Raw genomic sequence first — 27,098 nt, forward strand, 5'->3', positions numbered from 1 at the left:
CTGATTTTAACTCATTTAGTCTACACTCTGCTTCAAAGAACATGACCAGGATGAGCTCAACATGGAAAAACACCTCAGTACCAACTCTGAGCCACCCATTTAATAGACTTTTCTGCAGAACTAGAAGCTGGCAGCTAAAGCAGCCCCCATGTTCCCAGCAGGATAATCAGAGGCACCTGCCACAGGAGGCCTGCGGGGCTCGGCACTGCCTGCTACCACGCCGGGCAGACGGCGGCCACTAATGACAGGTTTGCATCCAGAGGGGAGGCACCCTGAACTCCGTGGCCCTCATGGTCTCCCCTGTGACATGAAAGGCTGGCCGTCACCAAGTCCTCCACACTCAAATTTTAACCCCACTGAAGTTCCTCCACCTGGAAATCTGGCCACTCACAACATATTTACAGATGTGAATGGAACACATCTGGAACTTCTTGGGGTCAATGGTTTTGTAAAGTGAGATCAACCAGTTACTTTCCTCCAAATTTCTTTCACGGATTAGGATTTTTTTTTTCACATCAGACTAATAGAAAGCTTCCCTCAAACAAAACACAATAGAAACAAAACCAAAAATACCGAGCAACTATCACCACTCTCTAATTCAGGAGTTTCCTCACCTCAAAAAGAAGCTCACCCCTGTTACCTGCCCCACACAGTCCTTCCCTCTGCCCAGGCAACCACCAGTCTTTCTGGCATAGATTTGTCTATTCCAGGCATTTCACATCAGTAGGATCGTACAACAGGTGTCTTTTATGATGACTTGTATCACTCAACCGAATGTCCTCAAGGACACATAAGCACGTCTTTCATGGTCAAAGAATAGTCCATGTCATGGATCCCCACATTTGTTCATCTGCCATCCACTGGTGGACTTTGGGGTATTTCTACTTTTTGACTATGATAAGTTGTGCTGTTGTGAACATTTATGTGTATGTTTTGTATGAATATATGTTTGCAGTCCTCTGTGATGTATACTTAGAAATGGAATTGCTAGGTCATCTGGTAATTCTACGTCTAGCTTTTGGAGGAGACATCAAGCTTTCCCAGATCAGCTGCACCCACCATTTTACAGTCCCACCGCAGTGCACGAAGGTCCAGATTTCTCCACCTTCCCTGAACACGTTATTAACCTGTTCTTCTGGTCAACAAGTGCAAAGTGATATCTCGTTGTGGCTTTGATTTGCATTTCCCTAATGGCTAATGACACCGAGCATCTTTCCTATCCTTTTTTTTTTGGCCATTAAGTATCTTCTTTGGAGAATTAACCATTCAACTCCTTTGCCTTTTATTCATGCGGTTATTTAACTTCCCCCCCCTCTTTGAGTGTAAGAGCTCCTTGTAGGTGCTAAACAGAAGACCCTACAAGTTATATGATTTGCAAGCATTTTCTCCCATGGATGGGAGCTGATTGCTTCAAGCAGTTCTAGTAACCAGCTGTGTCCTCTACCACCAGCCAACAACATCTGCTTCTACGGGGAGTGTTCCTACTACTGCTCCACGGAGCATGCCCTGTGTGGGAAGCCTGACCAGATTGAGGGCTCGCTGGCAGCCTTCCTGCCAGACCTGTCCCTGGCCAAGAGGAAGACATGGCGAAACCCCTGGAGACGCTCCTACCACAAACGCAAGAAGGCAGAGTGAGTGCAAGTGGGCAGACCCTGGCCTGGCCTGCACCCTCTGTGTTCTGACTTCCACCCTTCTTGCAGCTGAAAAAATGTGCTGGGGGTGGGGGTGGGGGGGTGGGCTCCACCTTGTCAGTGCCTACCTAGTAGTAGGGAGTGGCAGGAGGCAAGGCCCATCAACCCTGCCCAGCTGAAGGCCACTACCTGACTAGGTAATTAGAAAGGGCTTCCTCACTCTGAGAACTACTTGTGTCTACCCCTGCAGTGTTGCTGGCCTGCCTGCTGGGACCACTTCCCAGGGTTTGAATGTAGCTTCCGCCCCCTGCCCTTTCCATCCCTCATGCAGGAGAGGTGGCCCCTGTTATTCCAGCCACAAGGTGTCTTTGTGAGTGTTGTTCCAGGCCCTGTTTCTTAACCCTCCAAAAACCTGGCATCCAGAGCTGACAGTAGCCTCCAGGTGTTGTCCACCAAGGGCAGAGTGGTGAGGCTTGATCACCTCCTGGCCCCCTGCTCCTGTTAATGTGGGCTCAGCCTGTCCTGGTGCTTGTCCTTCTGCAGATATGGTGTCACTTCTCCAACCTTATCCTCACTGCTTTGTTGTATATCCACTGCTTCTGCTCTGCACTGAGCTGTGCCACCCCATCACCTGGTGTGGGCCCCCCATCCATGTGAGGAATGCCTGACCTCATACTGGCTCCCCTGCAGGTGGGAAGTGGATCCCGACTACTGTGAAGAGGTGAAGCAGACACCTCCCTACGATAGGAGCCACCGTGTCCTGGACATCATGGACATGACCATTTTTGACTTCCTTATGGGTGAGCCCTGACTGGCAGGCAGGTGGGGGCTGCCATGCACTGGGAAGGTGGGGCCCTGGGTCCTCCCCCCCCTTGTTGCCTTTTTACAGGGACTCTTGCTATACCTGGGGCTTAAAGAGTGACAAGGTCCTGCTTTACTCTGTTGTCGGACTTGGGGAGGGAGGGAGGGAGGAGCTTTCAGCAAGAGGGGTTATTATGCTTCTCTCCACAGGAAACATGGACCGCCATCACTATGAGACATTTGAGAAGTTTGGAAATGACACGTTCATTATCCACTTAGACAACGGAAGAGGGTGAGCCCTGCTCTTGCTCTTCCAGACACAACAGAAGGCCGACTGCCTCCCGCCTATTGGAACCCTGCCCAGGCCCAGAGGACGAGGTTCTCCGGGAAGGGATATGGCTGTTCCCCAAGGCCCACTCCGTGAGCGACAAAGGGTGCCAGTGCCCTGCCTTCAACAGGGGGTGGACAGGGAGTTCATGATGGTATTTCACCTAATTTTCACAGGAACCCTGCAAGCTAGGTCCTGTTATGGCCTCCTAACAGGCCCAGGAGGCTGCTGGCCAAGAAGACTGTGGGACAGGGGCCCTGTACCCCACACACAGGGGCTCCATGTGCTACTGGGCAGATGGCCTGCCCTGCCCTGATACACTGGCCTGGGGTCACTGTGGCTGACCACTGGGCAGTGCTGGCTGGCCACTGGGCCTATAGGTAGTGGTGGCTGTGGGGCCTCCACTCCGAAGACCTCAGAGACCTCAGGGTGGCCTTGGACACCCAGATGGGTACTTGTTTGATCACATCATAAAGGATGCCCTGAGCTGGGCCTCCCGCGCCAACTCCAACCAGCTTGCCCGTCACCCCTCATTTCTGAGCATCTGCCTGGGTTTGGGGGTGGGTGTGAATCAGACCCCAGGCTGATTTAGGGACCTACCTTGTCTAGACCCTGCCACATTTCTTGGGTTCTGGGGTCACACATCCCAGGCTTTGAGGTCAGACAGCCTGGGGTCTGGGTCACACATCCTGGGTTTTGGGGACACATTCCAGATTTTGAGGACACATATCCATGTTCTGGACATGCCACACCTGGCTCAGCAGGGCATGTGGGGTACTGTCGTCAAGTGCCCTGTCCCTAGGAGTTGCAAAAGGAACCGCCGCCACATTAGTGTCCACCTGCATGGGGCACCCTGGATGATTCTGCTCTTCTTCCACAGGTTTGGGAAATACTCCCATGACGAGCTCTCCATCCTGGTGCCCTTACAGCAGTGCTGCAGGTACGGCTCTCCCCACGGTGTGCCCCTGGCTTGCTGCTGGCAGATGCTGCCTGCGCCCCCATCCAGCCATCGCACAGAGAGGGGGTCATCCACAGCCTGAAACGCGCCCCGCCCCGCCCCCTCCCCTTGCACCCTGATGCTGGCCTCTCCCAGACTCAGCTCCTCACTGTCCATCACGGCACACCTCACAGGCGGTGACCGAGCCGCTGGGTGGGGTCGTGAGGAAGATAGTGTGGCCCTTTGTAAGGCTCCAGGCTCTTCCTTTTTACATGTGGCAAAACGGCTTGTGGACAAGCCATGCGCTGCTCTAGGGACGCCCAGGCAGAATGGCACCTGGCAAGTGGGCATGCCCACTCCAGGGGAAAACGGGTGGCTGCCGGCCAGTGCCACAAGGCAGGGCTCCTCTCCCCTCTTTTGTCTGAGTCAGGGCCCTGAGCAGGGCAGAGACCACCCCACCACGGGGAGGGAAGCTAGATGGCAGCCTGTCCCTGCCCTCGGTCGCCCCCTCTGAGAGGCCTGACCGCCCTCCCCTGCAGGATCAGGAAGTCCACCTACCTGCGGCTGCAGCTCCTGGCCAAGGAGGAGTACAAGCTGAGCCAGCTGATGGCGGAGTCCCTGCGGGGGGACCGGGTGGCCCCCATCCTGTACCAGCCGCACCTGGAGGCCCTGGACCGGCGGCTCCGCATCGTGCTGCAGGCTGTCAGGGACTGCGTGGAGAAGGACGGGCTAGGCCACGTGGTGGAGGACGACCTGGGCCCCGAGCACAGCACGCCGCCCCCCCAGAGGTAGTGACCAGCCCCCGCCGGCCCGCCGCGGAGAGAACACAGCGCCGAGGGAGCCCGCGGAGTCGGGACTGGCCAGGTGGAGGGCCCACCTGGGTCTGCGCTTTGTTTCCGGACCAGAGAAGTCAGCGGGGCGCTGGTGCTCACGGACAGAGGCGGTCTGGCGGCAGACACCCACCTTTTGTAGGAAGGAAGCCTTTATTTACTATTTTGTATTTATAGATGGTGTATATGTATATACATAGCAACGTCTCTATGGACCTGGACCATCTACCAAGTGACTGGAAGGACACCCTCTTCCCCCAAGGTGCTCTGGACCTGACTGAACCTGAAAGCCCTCTTCCTCCTCCTCCGGCCCTGGCACACTTCAGGGGCGAAACTGCAGGAGGCTTCTGCTGGCCCTGGGGGATTTGCATTGCGAGGATCACTTTCAGAGCGACATAGATGGAGGCGACTGACCTTGCCCTTGGCCAATCAGCAGGCTCAGGGCTTTCCTGGTGCCAGAGTGGTGCCATTTTCTTCTGATAGTGGATGTCATAGGGGTCCTCTGTGGCCCTGGCAGCAGGCCTACCTTTGCAGCATTTTTGTGGAGTAGTTTGCAATGTGGTAAAAGTGCAATAAAGATAAGGCAAATGTGTATTGGGGTCTCACTGGGGTCTAGATGTCCATTATGTTGTAATGCAGACTGTCTGCCTACCTGTTCTCCAGAAAAGCAAATCCTGGAACCAAGTGTGGCCTGGTGCCTGAGCTGGGGCCCAGATTAACACTGGAGAGCTCCAGAGGCAAGAGGTGGGTGGGGGCCTGCCCCACTTTCTGTGTGACTGTTGAGAGCTGGGCAGAGACCCTCAGATGGCAGCATTCTGTCTACACAGTCTCGGAACTGTGTGAGCACACTGTTTACTGGCAGGAACAGCGACAGTGGTGGCTGGACCGGCTTCAGAAACTGCCCACACAGGGGCTACTCTGAGCCATGGTGGCTTGAAAGATGCCAGCCCCTCCAACCAATGCACCCCCGCTGCTGGCCACAGGCCTGAAGTCCACTTCCAGCGAGGCTCCCGGCTCCTTCCAGCAGTTGCCAAGAGCATTTCCTGCATGCTGAGTGTGCCAAGCACAGGGCACCACAAAGCCTCATGCCCGGAGGAGGTGGAGAAAGCTGGGCAGGCTGAGGGCTCACTGTGGCCCTGGGGGGCAGTGCCAGGACCCCACAGGAACTCAAGTGAGCCATCAGAGTGTGCAGCAGACTATTCCTGGCCAGGGAGGGGTGTGGGAGAGGCCAATCCTTGATGGCCTTGGGGTTTTGCCCTTCGTGGGGAGCTGGGGCCCTGAGAAGGGTGGGAGGCTGTGGAGACACAACTGGCTTCCAGATCCTCCCCACCTAAGCATCTCTACTACTTGCCAGGGCCAGGGACTCAAGGGAGACACCAGCAGGGGCCTGTGAGTGAGGCCAGAGGGGAGCAGCGGATGGGGCGGGGTATGGGGCTTGAGGTAACAGGCTGCTTATGCATCAGGAACAGACAGCAGGATGACTCAGCACCCTGGGCACCCTCAGCCTCTGCTGGAAGACAGACTTCAGGGACACTTCCTCACGTCGCACCAATACTGGTGGGCTAGGCTTGTGGGCTGGCCTGCCTCACCCAGGCAGCGTTCAGGGATCTGGGCAAGGCTCCAAAGTCTTGGCTGGGGTTCACAGGGTTCAGAGCCTGGGCTTTGCCATTCCAAGAACCCAAACCAACTTCCCCTTAATGGGCCTCAGTTTTCCCATTTGCAGAAAGAGAAAAATAAAAGCAACCTTGCAATTTTGCTTTAGAGACCAGTAATAATTTATAATGATGGCTTTGTTCTTACTACAGGACAGGCGGGGGGCATGGGTGAGACAGGCAAGCCCCGTCTCCATTATCAGACACAAACACCCCACAGACCAGACACCACAAATAGCAGCGAGTGTGGCTGTGGAGAGAGGTCAGAGGAGATGTCTAAGCAGGGCAGAGAGAGGTCATCCCCTGAACTGAATCCCCAAGTTCACACACTGGAACCCTAACCTCCACATGACTGTATTTGGATATATATTTAAAGGAGGGTTAAGGTTAAATGAGATCACGAGGGTGGGGAGCCCTGACTCTGGGACTGTGGCCTTAAAAGAACAGGGACAGCTCTCTCTGCCAACAGAGGAAGCTAGGAAGGAGGCAGACCCTGGCTTTCCCAGAAACCAACCCTGCCATCAAGCCCTGAGCCCCCAAACTACAGGAAAGAAATGCTGCTGTTCAAGCCGCCCCACCTGTGGCATCATAAGAGCTGGGTTTTGTCCCCAGTACCTGACAGAAAGTCCCTGGGGATTTCCTTAGAGAGGAGTGTCTTCTAGTGAGGTGATGCCCCTGTGTAGCCACAGGGTAGGCGCTGGCCCCCAGAAAGACCACAGCAGGGTCAGCAGTGGGTGCTTATAGGCCTACCTGAGATCTGAGAGGTGGGGTTGGCTGACTACCAGCAGCTAATTACTTAACCAGCTGTAGTGGCAGGAAGGCACCGAGCTGACTCTCTGGATCTGGGCAGGCGGATAAAGGAGAGTCCTGGAGTCCTCAGTGGCTTTGTCAGGCTTCTGCTCTTCTTTCTGCATCTCTTACAGTGCTCAATGTGGCAACTGGGCACAGGGCAGGCGGGGGAGCTGGGGGAGCCAGGAGACTGGCAGGCCTCCCAGCCCCCAGCAGGTCTTTACTCTCTGGGCTCTCTCTGGGTCGCCTTGGCAGCCTGTTCCTCTTGCAGCCGCTCCACCGTGCTCTGCTGCACTGTCCTCCACTGCCCTTATATGCTCAGCCTCCAGGCTCAGGTGTGCCCCGTACACACGCCCACACCATACTCCAGGTGACCTCCATCAGGCAAGCGTGCCCCAAGCCCATCTCTCAAGTTTCTCCACCATTCAAAGCTGCAGGTGATAGCCACAAGAGGCCAACGTGCAAAAGCCTGAGCATGTTCATTTATCCTACGTCAGCCAAGACTACATAGCCAGACCTCAATAAAAGTGGAGCTCTGAGAGCCTCCGGCTTGGTGACCGCATGCAGGGAAGGCAGCCTAGAAGGGCCTGGAAGCCCCCCTCCCTCCCCATCCCCCCACACCCCCATGGCTTACCCTGAGTATCCTCCATCTGGTTGTTCTGAGCGGTGCCTTTTATAATAAGCCAATTAACTAACAAATAAAGTGTTTTCCCGAGTTCTGTCAGTCTCTCCAGCAGCTCATCAAGCCTCAGGAGGAGTCCCAGGACCGCTGGTTTATTAACCAATCAGCCAGAACCCAGGTGTCAACCTGGGAGTTACAACTGTTGTCTGAAGTGGGGTCATCTTGTGGGGCTGAGCTCCCAGCCGCAGGGTCCCTGCCCCTTCCAGATAGTACCAGAATCGTGCTGAGTCAGAACTCCCAGCTGGTGTCAGAGAGCCAGAGGGCCAGCTGTTGGGTGGAAAATCCATGCATTTGGGCGTAGAAATAGTTTTCAGCCTCAGCAAATGTCCCTCAGAGGAAGGGGTGTGACTTGTGCAAACAAAAAGCCTGAAGGCAAAGAGCAGCTGAGGAGCTCACAGACCGGAAGATATCCAGGGAGGAGGACCGAGGGCCTCCAGCCCCCCTGGCTGACCAGGGACAGCACCACAGCACCCTGGGGGACCCTCATGGGCTCTGCAGGTGGCAGAGAGGGAGATGCTGAGTGTGCCTGACAGGGTGGCAAAACCTTAAACTAAGACAGGTCTAGTCTCTTCGTAGAGTCAAACCCACCAGTCTGTATGTACCTTAACTGCCTGCTTTTCTTTTGTAGCTGAATTTGTCAGAAGTTCGGAAATAACACAAGTGAAGCCAATTAGTCACCAAAGTAGTAATTAGGAAGCGTGTGTGTGCGTTGGTGAAGGCCTTGGGTGGCAGGGGTGAGGAATTTGCACAGCCACGTGTGGCAACAAGCTCAGAACACAGCTGGTGGCCATGAGGACGCTGGCAGATGATCACCAGCTGGCCCAGGTGCAAGCCAAGGAAGGAAAAAGGCCCTGGTAGAGGGAAGGGGTCCTGAAAACGATGATGGGTAGTTCACCCCCAGGAAAAGATGGGACTCCTGAGAAACAAGAGGTGGAAGACAGTCTGTGTTAGAGGGGACTGCCCCCCCACAGGGTGAGAGCGCCCCAGAAACCAGGCTCAGAGTAGGTGGAGCCCACACACAGGAAGACAATAATAGGCTCTCAAGGCCCCCATATGGAGAACATTTAAAGAAACCTAGTAACACAAGCAACAATATTATTTTTTCAAAAGAAAAGGTGATATAACTGACTGGGAGGGGAGTGTTTGTGATGGGGGAGGGCAGAAAGTAGACTATGGAAAACTTAAATAGAAAGTTGTGGAGACTCTTGCTTCGACCAGGAAAATGAAGTCTGTCAGGTGATCTGCGGGGTCGGAAGGTGTGAAGGGACTCCGGGAGATGCAGGGGAGAGTTTGTCCCTGTTTCCAGAAGTCTGAGAGGGAAGGACACACAGGCCCGCCCCCCCTTTTGCCCCCCAGGATAACACAGCCACCTGCTCTTCCCACGTGGTTCCCCAAATGCAACTTGTCACTCACTGGGACCCCAGCAAGTGGACAGATGCCATTAAAATCCAAACCCACAGGGGAGGGAGGGCCAGAACCCTTAGCAGCTCCTGTGGTCAGGATACAGGGGCTGTCTGCTCTGGCCCCTCCCCCACCTCCAGGAAGGTTCACCTGAGTGGCCTGTGACAGACTGATTCACCCCAAAGGAGGGCCTCAACAGAAGCAGGTGGAGAGGCTTTGTGAGCCTCTGCAGGGAGGGGTGGGTGGAGCAGTCAAAGGTGAGAAGACCCGACCTTTGTCCAGAGCAGAAGTCCCGTGGCCGGGTGGGGCAGGACTCCCATATACGCTGAGGGGCCTTACTCATCTCGGGTCTGGAAGGCGGAAGGAAGGGGTTTGTTGGTTTGTGGTCTGGGCAGGTACAGCCTAACTGGGAGCTGAGCCCTCTGGAATGACCATCCAGCTTCAAAGTGGGGGGTGGGGAGACCCACAGCTCAGGGTCTGAACTGTAATGGGATGTGGGGGTCGAGGGGGAAGACATTAAAGAGACAGGAGTGTCCCCCCTCTGTTGGGTAGCTCTGGGCTGGGAGATGGGTTCTGACCTGCCTCAGCCTAGAGCAGGGCAGCTCATCTAGGTTACTGTGGGGGCTCCAAGGCGCCAGCCCACCAAAGCCCCTGTGTTGCCCTGTCCTGTAGGTCCCCCACATAGCTTACCAGACAAAACGCTGCAAACGGATGTGTCTTCTGTAGGTGGCCCCGCAAGGCCTCAAAGGCCGCAGATGCTCATGTGTGGGCCTCTTGCGCCATCTAGAGGAGAGTGCGTGAAAACAAGCTCCAGAGTCCTTGGGTCGCAGGGACCAGAGCCAGGACAGGGGAGTCCCCTCCATCCTCAGAGCCAGAGTCCAGGACCTCAGAAGCAGAAGAAACCCAAGGAATGTGAGGTGCAGTCCCTCAATCAGGAAGTTCATTAACAAGACCCCAGCCTTACCCTCCAGAGCCCATGGATTTAGGGTGACCCCTGGCTCCCACAGGCAGGCCCAGAACCCAGGCAGGGGCCCTGTCTATCTGCTGCCCATGCTCTTACAGAACCTTCCATGCCTCCCACCCCAGAGATCTTTGCCCTGCACGAACTACATTTTAGAGTACTCTCAAATGTTTCATTCTCTGTGCTTAGTCTGGGGCATCTCTGTATCTGTCTGCAGAACTGTCTCTCCCTTTGCTTCATAGCATGTAGCTCTATATCATTTGGTCAAAGTTCACATCCCTGCTAGACCGGGAGCTCTATGAGGACAAGGAATATGAGTTTCTCTATGTTAGTGCCTACAGGCCAGCACTGACAGCCCAGCACCAGCGTCACCAGGTCTTCAGCAGGCTTAATTCATGCCTGCTGACCCTCCTGCTTGTCTCTGGTCACTGAACTTGTTCAATTCCACCTTCTCCTGAACCTCAGTCCAGACAAGGGCTGACCTGGCCACTTCTCTATGGCATCACGTGGGGCTCCAGCTCGTACGCTGGCCTGCCACACCTGCCCTCTCTTGCATCATCAGGAAGGTCCAGGGCACAGGTGGCCTGGCCACACTCCACTCTCCTTCATCTCTGAGTGCTCCAGGATACACGTGGTGCTCCAGCACTTTCTGATCCTCTTTATAACACACAGTTTCACTCCCTCACTTGCAGAGTAGAGGTGTCCCTTCCCCTGGGGGCAGCAACCCCCAAACTGGTCTCAGTGTCCACGCCCTTGTCAGCCCCTAAAGATTGCTCCCAGATTGACCAGCGAGATCAAGAGGATGCACGTCAGTGGTGACTTGTCCTGGCAAAATTGGTTGCAGAGACCCTGGACTTTGCCTTTCTTGCCTGTCTCATGTAGGGAAATTAGCTGCCATGCTGTGAGCAGCTCCATAAAGAGCAACATGGTGAGGAACTGCAGCCCCCAAGGCCAGCTGTGGCACCAGCATATCCAGAGGGAGGGAGCCTTCTGAATGGGATTCTCGAAACTCTGCTCCAGCCCCAACCCACACTTTGCAGCCTCCTGAGAGACCCAGAGCCTGCCAGCTGAGCTGCACCCCCAAACCCCCTCCTCAGAAACCCCTTGGAGTGGCTTGCTCTGGAGCATAAATAGCAACATATGCTGTGTCAAGCATTTTATATCCCCAGCTATTCCCAGCTGCTCAGAGTTCACTTATTAGGAACAGAGGGTCCCTCAGCCTGCATTTTTGTTTCATTGCTGCCCCTGTTTCTAATGAGCTACTGTGCAGGTCCATGCAATGACCAAGGCACAGGGAAGTTTGTTCTCCTCTACTGCACCCACTCTGAATCTTGCTCCACCAGCTCACCTAGAGGCAGCGTCGTAAGGTGCTACTCTTATATAGTGTCCAGGGACTGCTGTAGCAAGCCTCCACAAATCGGAGGGGTTAGAGCAACAGATCTTTGGTTTCTCCTAGTATTTTAATTTTTTGCAATTGTTAAAAAATTGCGGAAACATTGTTTTACAGTGTTGTGTTGATTGAGAAGTATAAATCATACCTCTTTGGATGTATGTTACCACCCCACACCCACCACCAAGACAACATAGTCCATGGCTATGCTTTCAAGCCCCCTCTCCCCTTTAGAAGCCTCAGTTCTACAGTCAGACGTGTAGGGTTTGTTATCGGTTTGGTTCTGTCTGATCCTTTGTTTTGTTTCTCTATATTCCACATATATGAGGGAAACCATCCAGTATTTGTCTTCCTGACTTAGATCGCTTAGCAAAGGAGATATCTGGATTTAGCTCCTGGGTGAAATTTTGTTCAGAGAGTATAATTAGCAATATATGTATGTATGTATATATACATTCCATGCAAACTACTCTCTCCTTCTGCCGAGAAGTGAGCCAAACTATTAACACTGGTGAAACCATCCAGTATTTGTCTTCCTGACTTAGATCGCTTTGCTTTCACCCACATTGTGGCAAATGGCAAGATTTCCTGTTTTTATAGCTGCATAGTATTCCAGCTTCCTAATTTGCTCATCTGTCCTCAAGCACCGAAGTTATTTCCACACCTTATGTGGCCATGATAAATAGTGCATCAGTGAAGACATATATCCCTTTTAATCAGAGCTCTTGCATTGATTAGCAACTTATGGGTGGAAATAGGTAGGTGCATATGAGTAGAACTGTTGGATCACATGTAGACTTATTTTTCAAATTGAGAAATCTCCATACTATTTTCTAGAAGGGACCAGTCTCTATTCCCACCAACAGTATATGAGGATTCCTTTTTCTCCATATCCTTGCCAACACTAACTGCAGAATTGTAATCTCTCACAGTAGATACTAGAAGTCCCAGAACAAGGTGTGAGCAGGTTGGTTCCCTCTGAGGCTCTGAGGGAGAATCTGCCCTAGGCAGCTTCAGCATCTAATGGCCTGGAGTCCCGGGTGAACTTGGGCTGTGAGCAGCCACCCCTTCACCTCTACTCTGCCTTCACATGGATGTGTCTCTGTGTCTTTGTCTCATCTGTTTCATTGTCCCTGTGCCTAAATCCCCTCCCGCTTCTTAGCAGGACGCTAGTCATTGGGTTCAGGGTATATCCTAACCCAATGAGATGACTTAATCTCAAGACCTTTAATCTGGGTAGGCATGAATTTTAGGGGGACACTACTCAACCATGAGTAGCTTCTAGCCCATATTCATTTTATTTCTTTATTAAAAATCTCAATTTTCTTTTCAAGGGAGCTATGAAGCCTTCATTAGACTGAGAGTTGCTGCTCTCCATTTATCAGTGAATCTTGATTTATTCATCTGCTGAGACCCTGTGCAGTAGATGCAAGAACTCAAAGGTCCTTGGAACAGGAAGCCGCAGAAGTACAGGTGAACTGAGGGAATCACAGCATCACTCACTATACATATTCCTGAAAGGCATGCGGTCTAAACGGGGGAGAATTCATTAGTAACTAATGGCTCTGGTGACTTTGTGACTGGGGTCCCTGGGTACAGAAACCTTATTTCTGGAGAAAAACTACAAACCAGCCAAACCAGCTGAAAACCTGCCCGAACTGCCTTGGCTACAAGATATAAAACATAAAGTATCCAAATGAAGCAAACTCCATAGATTGCTACAAGATATAAAATATAAAGTATCCAAATAAGGCAGACTCCCTGGATTGCTGGAAGGGACCTGCACCACATACTAGTCTTTGCTCTTTTTTTCTGCCTCATGCTGGCTTCATTGTTTGTTTATCTTGAATAAAAGATGCCTGCTTAAAGGAGAAAAACAGACACAAGAGACTATTTTAAAGAACAAAATGAGACAACAATTAAATATGTGCTCCACGAACAGCTCACGGATCTGAAAATATTAATTATAAATTACGAAGGATATCGGGGAGTAGGGGGCGGGGGCTGAACTGCCTGATCCTCTGCACTGATGTCACAATTCCTGAGGGTGAAACTGTGGCTACGTCTCTGAGGAGCAGCAGGTTGAAACATGTAAGGATGGACGTGTGGTGATGTCCGCAACTCACTTTGAAATGTTTTGGGGAAAAACATACCAAGAAGTCAAGGAGATTTCTGGATTTAGCTCCTGGGTGAAATTTTGTTCAGATTATAATTAGAAATATATATATATATATTTCGTGCAAACTACTCTCTCCTTCTGCCGAGCAATGAGTCAAACTATTAACACTGGTAAAGCTAAAATAGAGCACAAATGGATGTTCCTTGTATTAGTCTTTCGACTTTTGGGCAGGAATAAACAGACAAAAATATATTATTTTTGCTTTGATATTTTGCTGAGGTTTGTTTGTTTTTAAAGATTTATGTATCTATGCATACAAAAACTGGGGTGTAGGCCAGAGGTGCAGGAGGTGAGAGGCTTCACCAGAGACAGAGTGGGGAGCAGAACAGGTGGACTGACTGAAATACACAGCTGAGGGGAGCAGTGGGCAGGTCAGGAGAGGTCTGCTGCACTATGTGGGTCAGCTCACTGGCCAGGAATTGAATCCATGCTGCAGTGGCTGCAGAGAGCTTCATAGTGCTGTGTTTAGCCTGTTGTGCCACCAGGGAGGGCCCTTGTTTTGTTTTATTGTTTGTGTGTGTGTGTGATTTTAGCCTAATATCTCATCAAACACTACAAGCATTTTATGAAGACTTGAAAATGTTGTGTATTTTTTGTAGATAACAAAAAGTTCACTCAGCTTGCCACAAGTCTTTGACGATGTCCCCTTTTTAGGGGGAAAGGTTTTCTGTATACCTATACATTCAGAATTGTTAATTACTCAAATAATCCAAGAATAAAGGTTGCTTCGTTGCTCTGTCAAAAACTAAGATGGCTATATTAAGACTTCTTCACCACATATGTGTTCTGACTAATTCTTTTTATATTTTAACTATTTTTGTTTGAGAGTTCACCTCAAAACAAAACCGATTCTAGAAGCCTTATGAACTTAAAGACTAAATGGTTTTGAGAAAAGTGCACAGGACATTTTCATTGCAAAGTCTATCTTTCATAAATATGAAATGACTTGTTCTCACAAAATATTTTTTACTTCTATGATGCAGTACAGATCAGAACTTATTTTTCCTTACACTCAATCTGGCAACTCTTCCAACATTCCTTTCACTTTCCTGTTTTAATATGGAGTGTAAACCATTTACATTTAATATCAAAATAGAGATGTTTGCCTATATCTGTGTGTGTGTATATATATATAGTCTTTATTTTGTGCTTGTAGCTTTGTTTCTTGGGGGTGTGTGTGTTTCTTTGAGTAATAGTTTCTCTTTCCATTTATTTCCTATACTGACTTGACAAGTAGAAATCAGTTCTTTTTCAAAGTTGTTGAATTTGCTCCTTGTGTATTACATAATCCATCTTTCTCAAACTCGGAAACAGATCAGCGATATCATCCTGTCCCCAAATACACTTTTCTCCAAATTCCTAATGGGAGTCATGGAATAAAAGAAAGAATCTCAAAACAAAGCTGATTCTGGAAGCCTCTTTCTTCTAAGACAGAGAGCCTGTGTCCTTTCCCTCCAACAGCAGGAGGCTCGGAGCACTGGTCAGCTCTAAGCTGTGCCACAGTGAGGCTGGCCTGGACTGTCTTTGCTTTAGCCTCCACTGTGAAGATCCAGCGGCAGGCACAGGGCAGCCGAGCTGTGAGGCTCTCAGGCCCTGGGGGCACAGATATGGTTTAGATCCTGATTTTGCCCGCGTGCTGTGCTAACTCGGGCCAATTATTCACCACTCTGTCCCTGCCTCCCCTCTGTAAAGTACAGATGATCACAGTTCTCACCTCCTGGCACTGGGATGAAAATTAGACAAGTGTATGCACACAGAGCCACTGTCCTAGCTGTTGCTATGGCTTTGTCCAAGTAGCTGAGGAAGGGGGTGAAGAACTCTTCCCCCAGTAAAGAGGAGATCACATTTCCGAGGAGGTGAGGTATGCAGACTTTGGGCAATAGCCCCTCAAGGACATCCTACTCCAGTCCCCAAATACCACAAACACACTGGAGCTTTGCTATCCCACCTGCTCGCACTCCCCTGCTGTTGTGCCATGAAACCCTGGGAGGTCGTGGAAGGTGGGGATGAGGGAAGGACGCCTCCTGCCCACTTTGTTGGACACTGAACTGTATCCTGCCATCTGGGCCTGCATTACCAACCAGTCCCCAGCCAGGGGCTCTGCAGGGATGGTGTGTTCCTCTGGAGAAGGCACTAGAGGGGACACAGCTCCCACATCCAGGAAGTCCCAAGGGGCTGCCAGATGAGGGCAGGTCTCATCCTTCCTGGGTGTTATGGGCCCTTCAGCCCTCTTACGACACTACGTTTGCTGGGGTGAGTTCAATAAGGATAGCTTTCCGGCTTGCTGGCAGACCAGCCTTTCGAGGGCTGGATAAGTATCAGCTAGTTAAGCTTAAAACTGATGAAAGTTGGGCTCTCCCTGGTGGCGCAAGGGGTAAGGACATAGCACTGCAAGCTAGCCTGTAGCCATTGCAGCACAAGTTCTATCCCTGGCTAGGGAGCTCACCCACATGGCGCAGCAGACCTCTCCTGACCCACCTGCTGCTCCCCTCAGCAGTGTACTTCATAGATCGGCCTGTTCTGCTTCCCACTTTGTCGCTGGTGAATCCTCTCACCGCCCCTACACCTCTGTATCCCAGTATCTTATTTCTGCATAAATAAGTAAACACTAAAAAAAAAAAAAACAAAACCTGGCCCTCCCTGGTGGCACAGCAGGTTAAAGCACAGCACTGAGAAGCTAAAACCACTTCTGCATGAGTTCGATTCCCGCCTGCCCCGGAGGTGACCACATGGCATGGCAGACCTCTCCTGACCCGCCCGCTGCTCCCCTCAGCAGTGTACTTCGTAGATCTGCCTGTTCTGCTCCCCACTCTGTCTCTGGTGAAGCCTCTCACTGCCCCTGCACCTCTGGTCTGTACCCCAGTTCTGTATGCATAAATAAATAAATCTTTAAAAAAAAAAAACCTGACAAAAGTTAAGACACATTCTGAGGACACATTTCTTTCATCTGAATCCTCAGAAGACAGTCTGGGTGCCAAGGACGTAGCACTGATATGTAGTGCAAGGTGAGGCTGACCCTTCTGAACTGGCAGTTGAAGTGTAAGGACAGGTAAGACATTCCATGCGCTCAAGCAAACAGTGGATGATCTACCAGCCTTTTAGAAATGCCCTGCACATAGCTGTGCTAGTAGTCACTTGGTGGAAATGAGGAGAAATCATGAGTGCATCAGCAGATTTACTTTATCATTTATTCTCTGCAGACACAGTATGATTAGCAGGAAACCCACTCTACTGTAGTCTCGTTCTTTCTCCAGGTTTCTTTGGTCATTGTATGAACTAGCTGCTTCTAGGAAGACATAAAGTTAGATAATAAAACGAAATACCGATTCTTAGTAAATAGTTCCTCACATTGATTTATCTTATTTCAGAATTTCAGTGAACTGCACCTACAGTCACATAGCTCAAAGATTCTCAGAAGAAATGCTAATGCCAGTCATTCTTATCAATGCATCCTCATACCTTTTTTTTTTTTAAAAGTTATATATTTTTTACAGCATTCTTCATTTTCATACAATGTATGCTTTAACTTTATCTTGCATACGGTCGTCCAAAAGTTCCCACCACCGATGCATCTGCGCACCATCGCCTTAGTCCCTTGTTCATAGCTCATTTCTTAGCAGGAGAAACCACTTCTAAATACCCAACTTACCCAATGGCCTTCTTCTTTCTTGGAGATCAGATGGCCACCGCCCCCCCCCAAGCCCACTCACCCCTGCCTCAGACGGTTCTGTTTGCATGAGCTGGAGTCCTCCTTCTGGCCTTCGCACGTGAGCTGACGCGGAGTGAGGGTGGTCCTGTCTGCTGAGGCGCTACCTGGCCCAGATGGATCTGGTGAAGTCACTGCCATCACTGTGCCCACTCTACAGCTGAAGAACTGAGGATCGGGAGGTAAGCGACAAGGTCACAACCGATAAGTAACTTGTCCAGGGGTCAGAGTCTCTGTTTGTCCACCTGAAGGCCCACAACAGTGACACCAGAGCACCCGGCAGCTTTAGAGTAGATATATCTGCCTCAGCTCTTGCTGGGCACCAGGCTCTCCACGGCCAGCATGTGTATGCCCTCTGGGCTCTGAAAGCCAGTCACACCCACGTGACCTCCCAGCCACCTGGAAAGGAGCAGCTGACAGGGAAAAGCAGGGCCCTTTGCTCTTTCCAGGCTGCTGGTTCCTTCGAAGTCAGGAGGTGGGCACACGTCCCAGTTGGCAGCCCCGCATCTTGGGCTTGGATACAGAAAGTGGGGTAGGAGTCAGGGGTTTCCTCATCCTTCTTTGGGCCAGAAAATGTTTGGTGGAAATGTTCCAAATATGCTTTATTATGTATCCTCCTTGATGAAACTCCTGGGCAGTGGCCCAAAATTCATTTTCTCCCCCAACCCTCAGAGCCAGGGTCATGAATGTGCTGTATCTTCTCTTGGATGAACACCCCTGGGCTCACCACTTAAAGTCTCAGATGTCGTGTGTCCTCTCTGGGTGTGCAGGATTTGTGGTCCCAGTGAAGCTACTTAAGTAACAGGAGCAGCATGAAATCATGGAAAACACTCTTCGCCTATAGGACTTGTTTTGCCCTGGGAGATGATGGCACCATCATGCGCTATGTGGAGGGTACTGCTTGTTGGGGGATACCTGAGGGTAATTGCCCGGTGCCAGGCTCCGTCCCTGAGCAGAGGCAGATTGACCTGATCTCTGCATAGGACTTGGTGTTCCTACTGAACCACAGAGATGGTAATGATGCAGTTGGACCAGAGGGAGGCGCGGGTCTCCTCCTGGGTCACCAGAAAGAGCTCCTAGCGTGAGAAGGGAGCTCGGGTGCTGCTGGAGGGGAAGGGTGTCCACCCACCTCATTTTGAAGACAGGGCTTACATCATCAGCTTTGTTCCTTCTCTAGCTATTCACCACATGGAAGTGGAGGGTTTTGGAGAGAATATTTTATTTTTTTAAAGATTGATTAATTTATGCATACAGAAATGGGGTACAGGCCAGATATGAGGGTGTGTGTGTGTGTGAGAATTCACCAGAGACACAGTGGGGAGTGGAACAGGTAGGTGTACTGAAATATACTACTGAGGGGATCAGTGGGCCGGTCAGAAGTTTGCCATGCTATGTGGGTCACCTCTCAGGCTGGGGATCGAACTCATGATGCAGTGGCTGTGGAGAGCTTCATAGATTTCTGCTTTAACCAATTGCGCCACCAGGGAGGGCCCTGGAAAGAATATTTTAAATTGTAGACTCTGTGAAAGTTATATTTTGCTTCTGGCATTAAGGCAGCAAAGATACTTGCCAAGAGGGGATCCCAAGATGCTAATTGCCTCCATGAACACTAGATGCAGAAGCACATGCTGGAGCAGAGATCAGGACGTGTTAGTTTGGAAAAGTGACATGGGCGCAAATTCCGTATCTTCTTTATTCGCTCCATTCATTGAATATTTAGATGCAGATGAGCTGCAGCTCAGCCAGGAAGGGGCTGATTTTTTTGAGAGTTCCTGCTGGAGCTCACCTCCTAGCTGCCATGGGACTGACATGTCCTCGGTGCCCTATGAGTGGGAGCAAGTGAGCCAGGAGACACCAACTTATTTTTTTTTTTAAGTGTGTAACAGACCTTTAGGAAGTTTCACATAATTTCAGAATGCGCATTACTACGGACACACGCTGGGAGTGTGACAGAGGAATTGCCATTAAAATGCGGGGGACTGCACGTTTCCTGCCTACCTAGTGAAGATGGTCTGGGGGGTGGGGGGAGCTCGGGAGGACCCGGCAGAGGCACAGGAGCAGAGAGACATGTGAAAAGGAAAGCTTCGCTTGCCTCTCAGATCTGGACTTGCACCTGGGGCTTGGGGGACTGGGAAGGAGAGACATGGAGTTGAGAGATGTCAAGACACTGGAAGAGATGTGGTTGAGCTACTCATGGGGAAGCTGATATGGCAGCTGTCACCTTGATTTGTGCTTTGATTTTGCTTTTTGTCTTCTTGTTCCCCTTTCCTATGGCTTCCTGCCAGAAGGTGGCAAGCTTTTGGAACTCAGAGATCCCCTTTATTGTCTACTCAGTTAAATAAATGAACAATTGTGTTGCTTTCTCCACCATCCCCTTTTTAGGTTTATCCTTTAATGCTCAAAATCTCCTCTGTACTCTGGCCATACCATTCCCCCACAAGCTCCCACAAACTAGGACAACAGCCAGTACCTCCATGGGGGTGAGGGAACTCCTGGCTCTCACCACCCTTAACAGTCCCTGGAGAAGGGCCTCCTGGCGAGCCCCCTGCCACCTCTCCCAGGGGTTAAGTTCCTCCTGCTGGCTCTCGCCTACCAGGAGGACTAGCACCTGCTGTCAAGGTGAGTGCCCACACCCACTCCCCTTGGCACCTGTTTCCTTGACTCAAGTGCTGTCCTGCAACCTTAGTTCTCTGCTGGACTCAAGGAAGCTGTGTTTATGTGGGTTTCTTGTTGCTATTTGCTGTGAGGGTGGTGGAAATGCACCATCTGACTTCTGACCTACAGAGCTGTGCACTAACAAACAGGTGGTAGGTTAAACCACTAAGTTTGTGGCAACTGGCTACATGCAATAGGAAACATTACAGTAACCAATGTGAACTCATAATATTTTTATTATGCAAGAAATACCCAAATACACTGTCCTGACAAAAAGTAAAATACTATGACTGATTCCCTCTCCAGAGTTAGCCACTGTTATTAATTTAGAATGATTCCTAGATCTTTTTAAAGGGTGGCTAAAACATGGTTGATCTCCTTATTTTGCCATTTGACAGCTGTATAACTCTGGGCAATTTGTTTGCCTGGAGCAGTTGATGGACTGGGTGAGTTTATACAGGAACAGGGCTCAGCAGGGCCAGCACATAACAATTGCTGGGAAAATGTCCATGATGACAGTCGAGCATCTGCACACATGTAGGACCCAAGTGTAACATGTGGTGAGTGGGTTTCCTTTTTTGAGTGGTGTGTTAGACTGAAGGTAAGTTTAATTGGTCTTTCCAGGATTCTGTTCTCCATGGGGGCTCCTGACTTTTATTGAGCTTGAATAAACTAGTTTTCCTCTTTGGTAGACTTTGAAAGCAGTTGGCAGGTGACTCAGGATCTTTCCACACTCTGGGTTTCAGGGGTGAAGGAAGTTCCCAGTGTCAGCCAGTGCCGTTCATGGGACCAGGCCCCTGGGCACAGAGTTGCAGAAGCTGAGGGATGGATCGGTTCTCCCCAGAACAGAGCCAGCCATCTCCTGGAATGTGTCTGTCATTTGTACAAGTAGTAAGATTCCACCAGGGTAGTTACAAAATGCTTCATGGGGACTGGGACCAAATTCTCATTACCAACTAAGGAGCCCAGTGGCAGCCAGGGAGAGGCACTCTCTCAGTGTTAAGCCATTTTGACTCTGATGTTTTCCATTGGCCGGGATGAACTGAGAACATGGTTTTGTTAATGAAATCAGGCAGTGCTAGCTTCGTGCTTGGGTTCTGATCCTCAGCTGTGAGATGCAGGTCTAGAATTATTGCCGTAGGCCCCTGTAGGGGGCTGGTGTGTGGCCTTTACAAGAGAAGGAACCGTTTTCAGAGAAGGGACCAGGACATACAGGACATGTGAACTGCTGAATGTGCCCAGTACTGCCCGGGCCCCTGGAGCTGGCTAAGAGGTGAGGCAAAGTGACAACACAGCGACTCTGGGCGGTACCTGATCCCAGTTCCCTCCCTATAAACTCTGACTTGGGCGTTTGCTGAGACTTGGCAGGCTGGAGTGAAGCAGGAGTGTTGCTCTCTATTCATAAATCATAAATCTGATAACGGATGGGTGTCTTCACCTAAACCCTCAGGTGCATAGCTCTTGGCTGCAGGAGGACCGGAGCTGCCACCCAATCTCCTGTTCTGCCTGTGTACGGTGCTCCTGGGAGGGCGAGCCCGGGGTCCAAGAAGGGCAGGAACGGGAGCAGGCAGATGTGGACATCATGATTCAGACAAGAGCAGCCCATACTAAGTGTGGGGTGGGTTCTCTCCTTTTGGCGCTGGCTGTCAACACCATGCTGTCTAGTTATTCTACCATCTGGCTTGGCCTTGGGTTTCAGCCTCCATACCTTCACATGAAGGCTAGGCCAAGAGGGTTTTTATTAAATTACATTTTGAGATCATTTAGATCCCATGCAGTTCTAAGAAACTGCAAAAGCGGCCCCAGGTACCCTTATTGGTCCCTCCCAAACTTGAAAAAATAATGTAACGCCATACCAGGATCTGCTGTGATCTGGCCCAGATCAGAACAAGTCAATCCCACAAACACCCCTCCTGCCTCCCCCACCCCTCCTAATCCCTGCATCATTAGGTGTGTTCTCCATTGTTACTATTTTGTCATTTCAAGAACAATTTATGCATGGAATAGTGCAGTATATAACCTTTTGGCTAGCTTTCCTCTCCGTTATAGATTCACCCAGGCTGCTGCAGCATCAACAGCTGGCTCTTTTCTATTGCTGAGCAGTGTCCAGCATTTGGATGGACCACAGCTGTTCCACCACCACCACCCTGCTGAAGAACATCTGGATTGATTCCAGCTTAACAAGATGACGAATGAAGCTGCTGCTAGCATGTAGATACAGGTGTGGGTGAATGTTTCTGTATCTCTGGGATTAATGCCCTAGAGTGTTTCCTGGCCTATTCTGGATTGGCCGTTCTGTTTTCTAAGAAATTGCCAGCATGTTTTCGAGAGGGCCGTATCAATTTATTCTCCTATGTTTTACATTTTGATTTCCTGATCCAGAGGACACACGGACCCACTGAAAGTGTCTGAGACTAAGTTTGCTTCAGATGCAGCCAGACACCCCCAGGCCCAGGCAGATGAGGCAGTTGTGCACCACCCCTGTGGACCCAGGACTTGGCTGGCCCCACCAAGGCCAGCCTGTCCCCCTTCTCGTCCAAGGGCAGTGGGCAGCCTGATGTCCCCTGAGTCATTTCAGAGCTATAGGTGTTGCTTTGAAGGAAAAAGTTTTGGAGGAAGACTATCCAGGTTACTTACATGGCTGATGGCAGGAATTCTTCAGGCTATTCATGGCAAGGCCTTTCAGTGACAAGACTGCTGTAAAACAAAGCACCCCTCACTTTCTTTTCCTAAAATCCCCTACCCTGACTTCTCTTTTGCATCCACCCACCTATACATGGAGCTGAAGCTTTGGAAACAGAGGATACCAGTAAAGCAGTGATTTAGCTACAAGAAATGCTCTCCCAGGAACACCAGCCCTTGGCCCCAAGCTCACAGGGGCCCTATTACATGGCAGGCCTGGCACCCCCACCCCCACCCCCCCAACTGGAACCAATGCCAGGGCCCCTGAGGAGGAACACTTCTGGGCTGTGACAATGTGTTTAGAATCTGGTTCTGGAGAAAATGTTGGCCTCTGTGCCTCTCTGAAGGCTCTGACCCAGTGCCCAGGCAGCAACACTGCTGCAGGGCCTCACCAATGGGGTGGGGAGGAGGAAGGGGGGGAGCAGGACTGAGCCAGGCTGCAGACCTGGAAGCAAAGACAGCCAGGCTGTACACCCTGGACACTCTGTCCCTTCTGTGAGCTCAGATTCTGAGCCCGCTCTCTCTAGCCCCTGGGGCCCAGAGGTTCTGAGCAATGTCCTCCAGCACAGGGGGTGAGCTGTGGGACCAAACAGCTCTGCCCTGAACCCTGGTGCACAGCAGGAAGTGTGGCCAGGTGCTGGCAGAGTAAGCCAGGGCAAGTGCAGTGCTCAGCCTCACCAGCCACCTAGAACTCCGCTTCCTCCCCAGTCGGTCCAGCGGGTCACCGAGACTGCTCCACTCCCCTCACTCTCCAGCAGCAGCTTTACCCATGACTGGGGCCTCCCCCGCGCCCGGATTGGATGTCAGGGACGGGTGGGGGCGGGCCAGGGGACCCCAGAAACCTAGGTTCCCAGCTCTGGTGGACGGCATTGTCGGTGTGGAAGCTGCTGGCCTGTGGCAGAGGGACCTGCGTGCTCACAGACCTGGCGGGCCGCGTGGAGGAGGTAGCAGCTGCGGAGTTGAGCCGGCTGGCAGGCACTGGGCAGGCAGGCGAGGATGTTTGATAGTTCGCAGTACCCCTATAATTGCTTCAATTACGATGCGGACTACCCCGCCGGCAGCTCTGAGGAAGAGAAGCGGCTCACGAGGCCCGCATACAGGTGACCACGTTGCTGGGCAGCAGGGTTGGGGTGGGAGCAGAAACTTCCTCCACAGGGGTCTCAAACAACCGGATGTGCCTGGGGAGGTGGGAGGGGAAGGGACCTTCTTGCTGGCAGGGATCCGAGCAGAAATCGGCTGGCACTCGTGTTTCTGGACAGTTGGAGAAGCTTCTCCCAACCCCTTTTCGGAACCTCCAAGTGCGAGCCAGAGGTCTGGGGTCTCAGTACAAAAAGGGGGGCGGGCAGGCAGAGAGCTGCCCTGCTGCTCTCCACCTCCAACACCCAAGGCGTCCTGGGGAAGGGGAAGGGGAAGGGATATCGCGGTTTGCTTCCGGGCTCGGGGAAGGGCTGATCTCGGGCTGATACTCAGAAGCTCCGCGGGCCGCTCCTCCCCAGGGGCAGGCTTGACTCGCCTGCGTTTGCAGCTACATCGCCCTGATCGCCATGGCCATTCAGCAGAGCCCAGCGGGCAGGGTTACCCTGTCGGGCATCTACGACTTCATCATGCGCAAATTCCCCTACTACCGTGCCAACCAGCGTGCCTGGCAGAACTCCATTCGTCACAACCTGTCCCTCAACAGTTGCTTCATCAAGGTGAGCCCCCTTCCCATACCCCGGGATGGCTTGGTGATTCTGGCCCAAGTCTCCCTGCCTGGTGGTGGTGGGGTATCGAGTTCGTAGCTGCTGGAAAGTTCTGAGCACTGTGGGTGGCATCCACCTGCTTAGCCAGCAAGCACTACCCCAAAGGAAGGGTGAGCTTCCTGCCAGGGACAGGTCCCAAGTGAGCCCTGAGGCCGCCGAGGGGCTCAGCTGGAGCCGGTCCCTCACTGAGATCCTGTCGCAGGTGCCGCGGACCGAGGGCCAGGAGAAGGGCAAGGGAAACTACTGGACGTTCGCTGGCGGCTGCGAGTCGCTGCTGGACCTTTTCGAAAACGGCAATTACCGGCGCCGGCGCCGGCGGCGCGGTCCGAAACGGGAGGCGCCACAGCGCGCACCGGTAGGAGCCTCCGAAGGGCCCCCGGGTCCTGGGGAGCCCGACAGCTTGCGGGACTCCCCTACTCTCCGAGAGCCTCCGCCCTCCACCAGGCCTGCTGAGCCCGGAACGGAGGAGCACAGGGACATCAAGTTCAGCATTGACTACATCCTCTCTGCCCCTGACCCCTTTCCTGGGCTCAAGGTACCCTATGGCACTCCGGGGGGCGGATATCCCCAGCTGGAGGCCCAACAAGTGAACCTCCACTTTTGGACTTTGTGAGAGAGGGAGCTCAGGCTGTTCGCAGCCCCGGCCGGGGCTTGGGCAGCCGGTCTATCAATCTAGGGTTTTCCAGTCATTTCAGTCCCATCTGGATTCAGCCAAGAAGCAAGGTTTTGCCACACCATACAAACGTCTTCCACAGGCCCACACTGTGCTGAAAGCATCCTGGGTTGGAGGGAAAGGAGAATTCCATCTTGTGACAGGTACCCACTGCAGAATTGTGGTTTCATCTTTTCATAAAAGAAGTTCCCTAGCAGGGCCATCCAGAGGTTCCTGTTTTACTCAAGGGTCTGTTTAGATCCACCTAGTGTTCCTGCTTGAGGAATAAGAACGGCAGACTCAGGGTCACTCACACTCACAGTCAAGGTAACATTCCATTCTTCAGTGTCTGGAAATTTGCTTCACAGATAGCCTCGCCCAGAAGCAGCCAGTGAGCTCAGAGATATGTGGTGAAGTTGGTGGGTCTCTTCCCTATAGCTAAAAATAAAAATAAAGAGCAGATGCTGAAGCCAGATATTAAGTGATCCCATGAATGTTGGTATGAAAACCCCCAACATTTTTGAATATTTTCCTGTTACGGGTGATGTGATTGAAAGTGACAAATGTGTCTTCTGTTGTGGGCAGAATATTTTATGACTCTTTAAGAAATTCCATGCACTTTTTTAATAGAGGAAAGAAGGTTGGGGAGGGAGGGGTCCAAATCTGGGGCAAAGTATACTTTTCCTGGTTCTTCTGAGCAGAGAGAAAGCACCGTTGTGTGTGTCCCATCCAGCTGGTTTCCAGAGAAAGCAGACAGCTCGTAGCGAACGGCTGATCAATCCCTGCAGCCTGGGAGGTGTACAGTTAGGAAGCACAAAATTACAAGCGTTGGAGGTGGGTACACTCCATTTGAAATGTAAATGATTTAATTACTGTGTAGAGACGGGCATTTTAAAAAACACAATTATGCACAGTGAAACTATTTGACCAACCTTATCATTTTTCACCAGCCCATTTTTGCAGAGTTAATTGCTTTCCGTGACTTAATTTGAACATTAGTATGGATTACACCTAATCTGATTTGCTAGGTGACAATGATTGGCTAATTTTGTAAACAGCAAAAACACACCCAACCAGGCTGGCTGTCTTGCCTGGGAATTACATAAACTTGCTTTAATGCTCGCTTAGAAGCAGGGATAGAATTTATAAAAGCAGGTGGGCAGCAGGGACAGACTGACCACACAGAAGACTCCCTTAGACCTGGTTTTGCTTCTGACCAGGAGCCTTACCTCATCCTTCCACTGCAGTATTCCTTATTTCACCTTCCCCATAAATAGAAATCCTGCATGTTCCTTTAATAGGTTTGAGAGGAAAGAGAACCTTACAAATGTGTAAACTGCTGGTCCCAATCTCTGGGAACAAGCACAGGTGGTGATGTGCCCACTCCCTCCTGGCCTGGCCAGGCCCTGCCACCTCCCGGGAGGAGAGGAGCCCTTTCCCAGTCACCTCTCCTGAAGCAGGTCTGAGTCCAGCAGTGGTGAAACACCTCTTTCTGGCAAATGCAGCCATCAGATTTCTCTCCTGTGCGGGCGCTAGCTGTCCACTGGGCATGCTGCTGCGACCCCAGGAGCAGCTACTTTCTTGGTGGGTATGCCAGCCCTGGGCAGTGGGTGCTGTTGTTCCTAGTTTACAGATGGGACCGAGAATGTGGGGGTGTGACTCTGGAGGCGGCTTCTAAACCTCCCTATGCTCTTGCAGGACCAGGCTGGCGTGTGCATGTGTGTGTTGTAGGTAAATGTTGCTATCTGCACTCCTATTATTTATACCCCTTTGCTGGAGTCATTTTAAATTATACTAGAAATAAGTTAGGTGGTGATATGATGCAGGTGCGCTATACATGAATCTGGCATATAGACTATCTGAAGGTATATATTTTCTGCTGCCACCTGAGCAAATAAAATTTGCATTTTACTTTTTGGTTCCTGCTTTATCCCTCTGTTTCTTTCTGTTGAGCAAAGTCTGATGGCAAAGAAAAAGTGCCTTTGCCCTACATGGGGCATTCTTTGGAGGCCTGGCCTTGGAGAGGCCTTGGAAGGAGATGAGTTTGGGTTGGCCCTCCCTGTGCATGCATTCCTGGGCA

At 51.4% G+C, this 27,098-nt stretch overlaps 2 protein-coding genes across 2 annotated transcripts in view; both read left to right on the top strand.

Annotated features, from left to right (window-relative positions):
- Positions 1–5,119, top strand: part of FAM20C (family with sequence similarity 20, member C) — a 46,852-nt gene extending 41,733 nt beyond the window's left edge. Inside the window, exons 6-10 of the mRNA XM_004688335.2 lie at positions 1,451–1,631; positions 2,322–2,431; positions 2,643–2,724; positions 3,641–3,700; positions 4,237–5,119. Of these exons, the coding sequence (XP_004688392.1) occupies positions 1,451–1,631; positions 2,322–2,431; positions 2,643–2,724; positions 3,641–3,700; positions 4,237–4,489 (686 nt within the window). The 3' untranslated portion in view covers positions 4,490–5,119. The remainder of the gene's footprint in view (positions 1–1,450; positions 1,632–2,321; positions 2,432–2,642; positions 2,725–3,640; positions 3,701–4,236) is intronic.
- An 18,501-nt stretch (positions 5,120–23,620) lies between these two features.
- LOC101634562 (forkhead box protein L1) lies at positions 23,621–24,979 on the top strand. Its single transcript, XM_004688336.1, has 3 exons — positions 23,621–23,724; positions 24,150–24,318; positions 24,569–24,979. The coding sequence occupies exons 1-3, from the start codon at positions 23,621–23,623 to the stop codon at positions 24,977–24,979; spliced, it is 684 nt and encodes a 227-aa protein (XP_004688393.1).
- Positions 24,980–27,098: the final 2,119 nt, after the last annotated feature.

Source organism: Condylura cristata, unplaced genomic scaffold (assembly GCF_000260355.1).
Source record: "Condylura cristata isolate star-nosed mole 26May11 unplaced genomic scaffold, ConCri1.0 scaffold00024, whole genome shotgun sequence".
Lineage (NCBI taxonomy): Eukaryota > Metazoa > Chordata > Mammalia > Eulipotyphla > Talpidae > Condylura > Condylura cristata.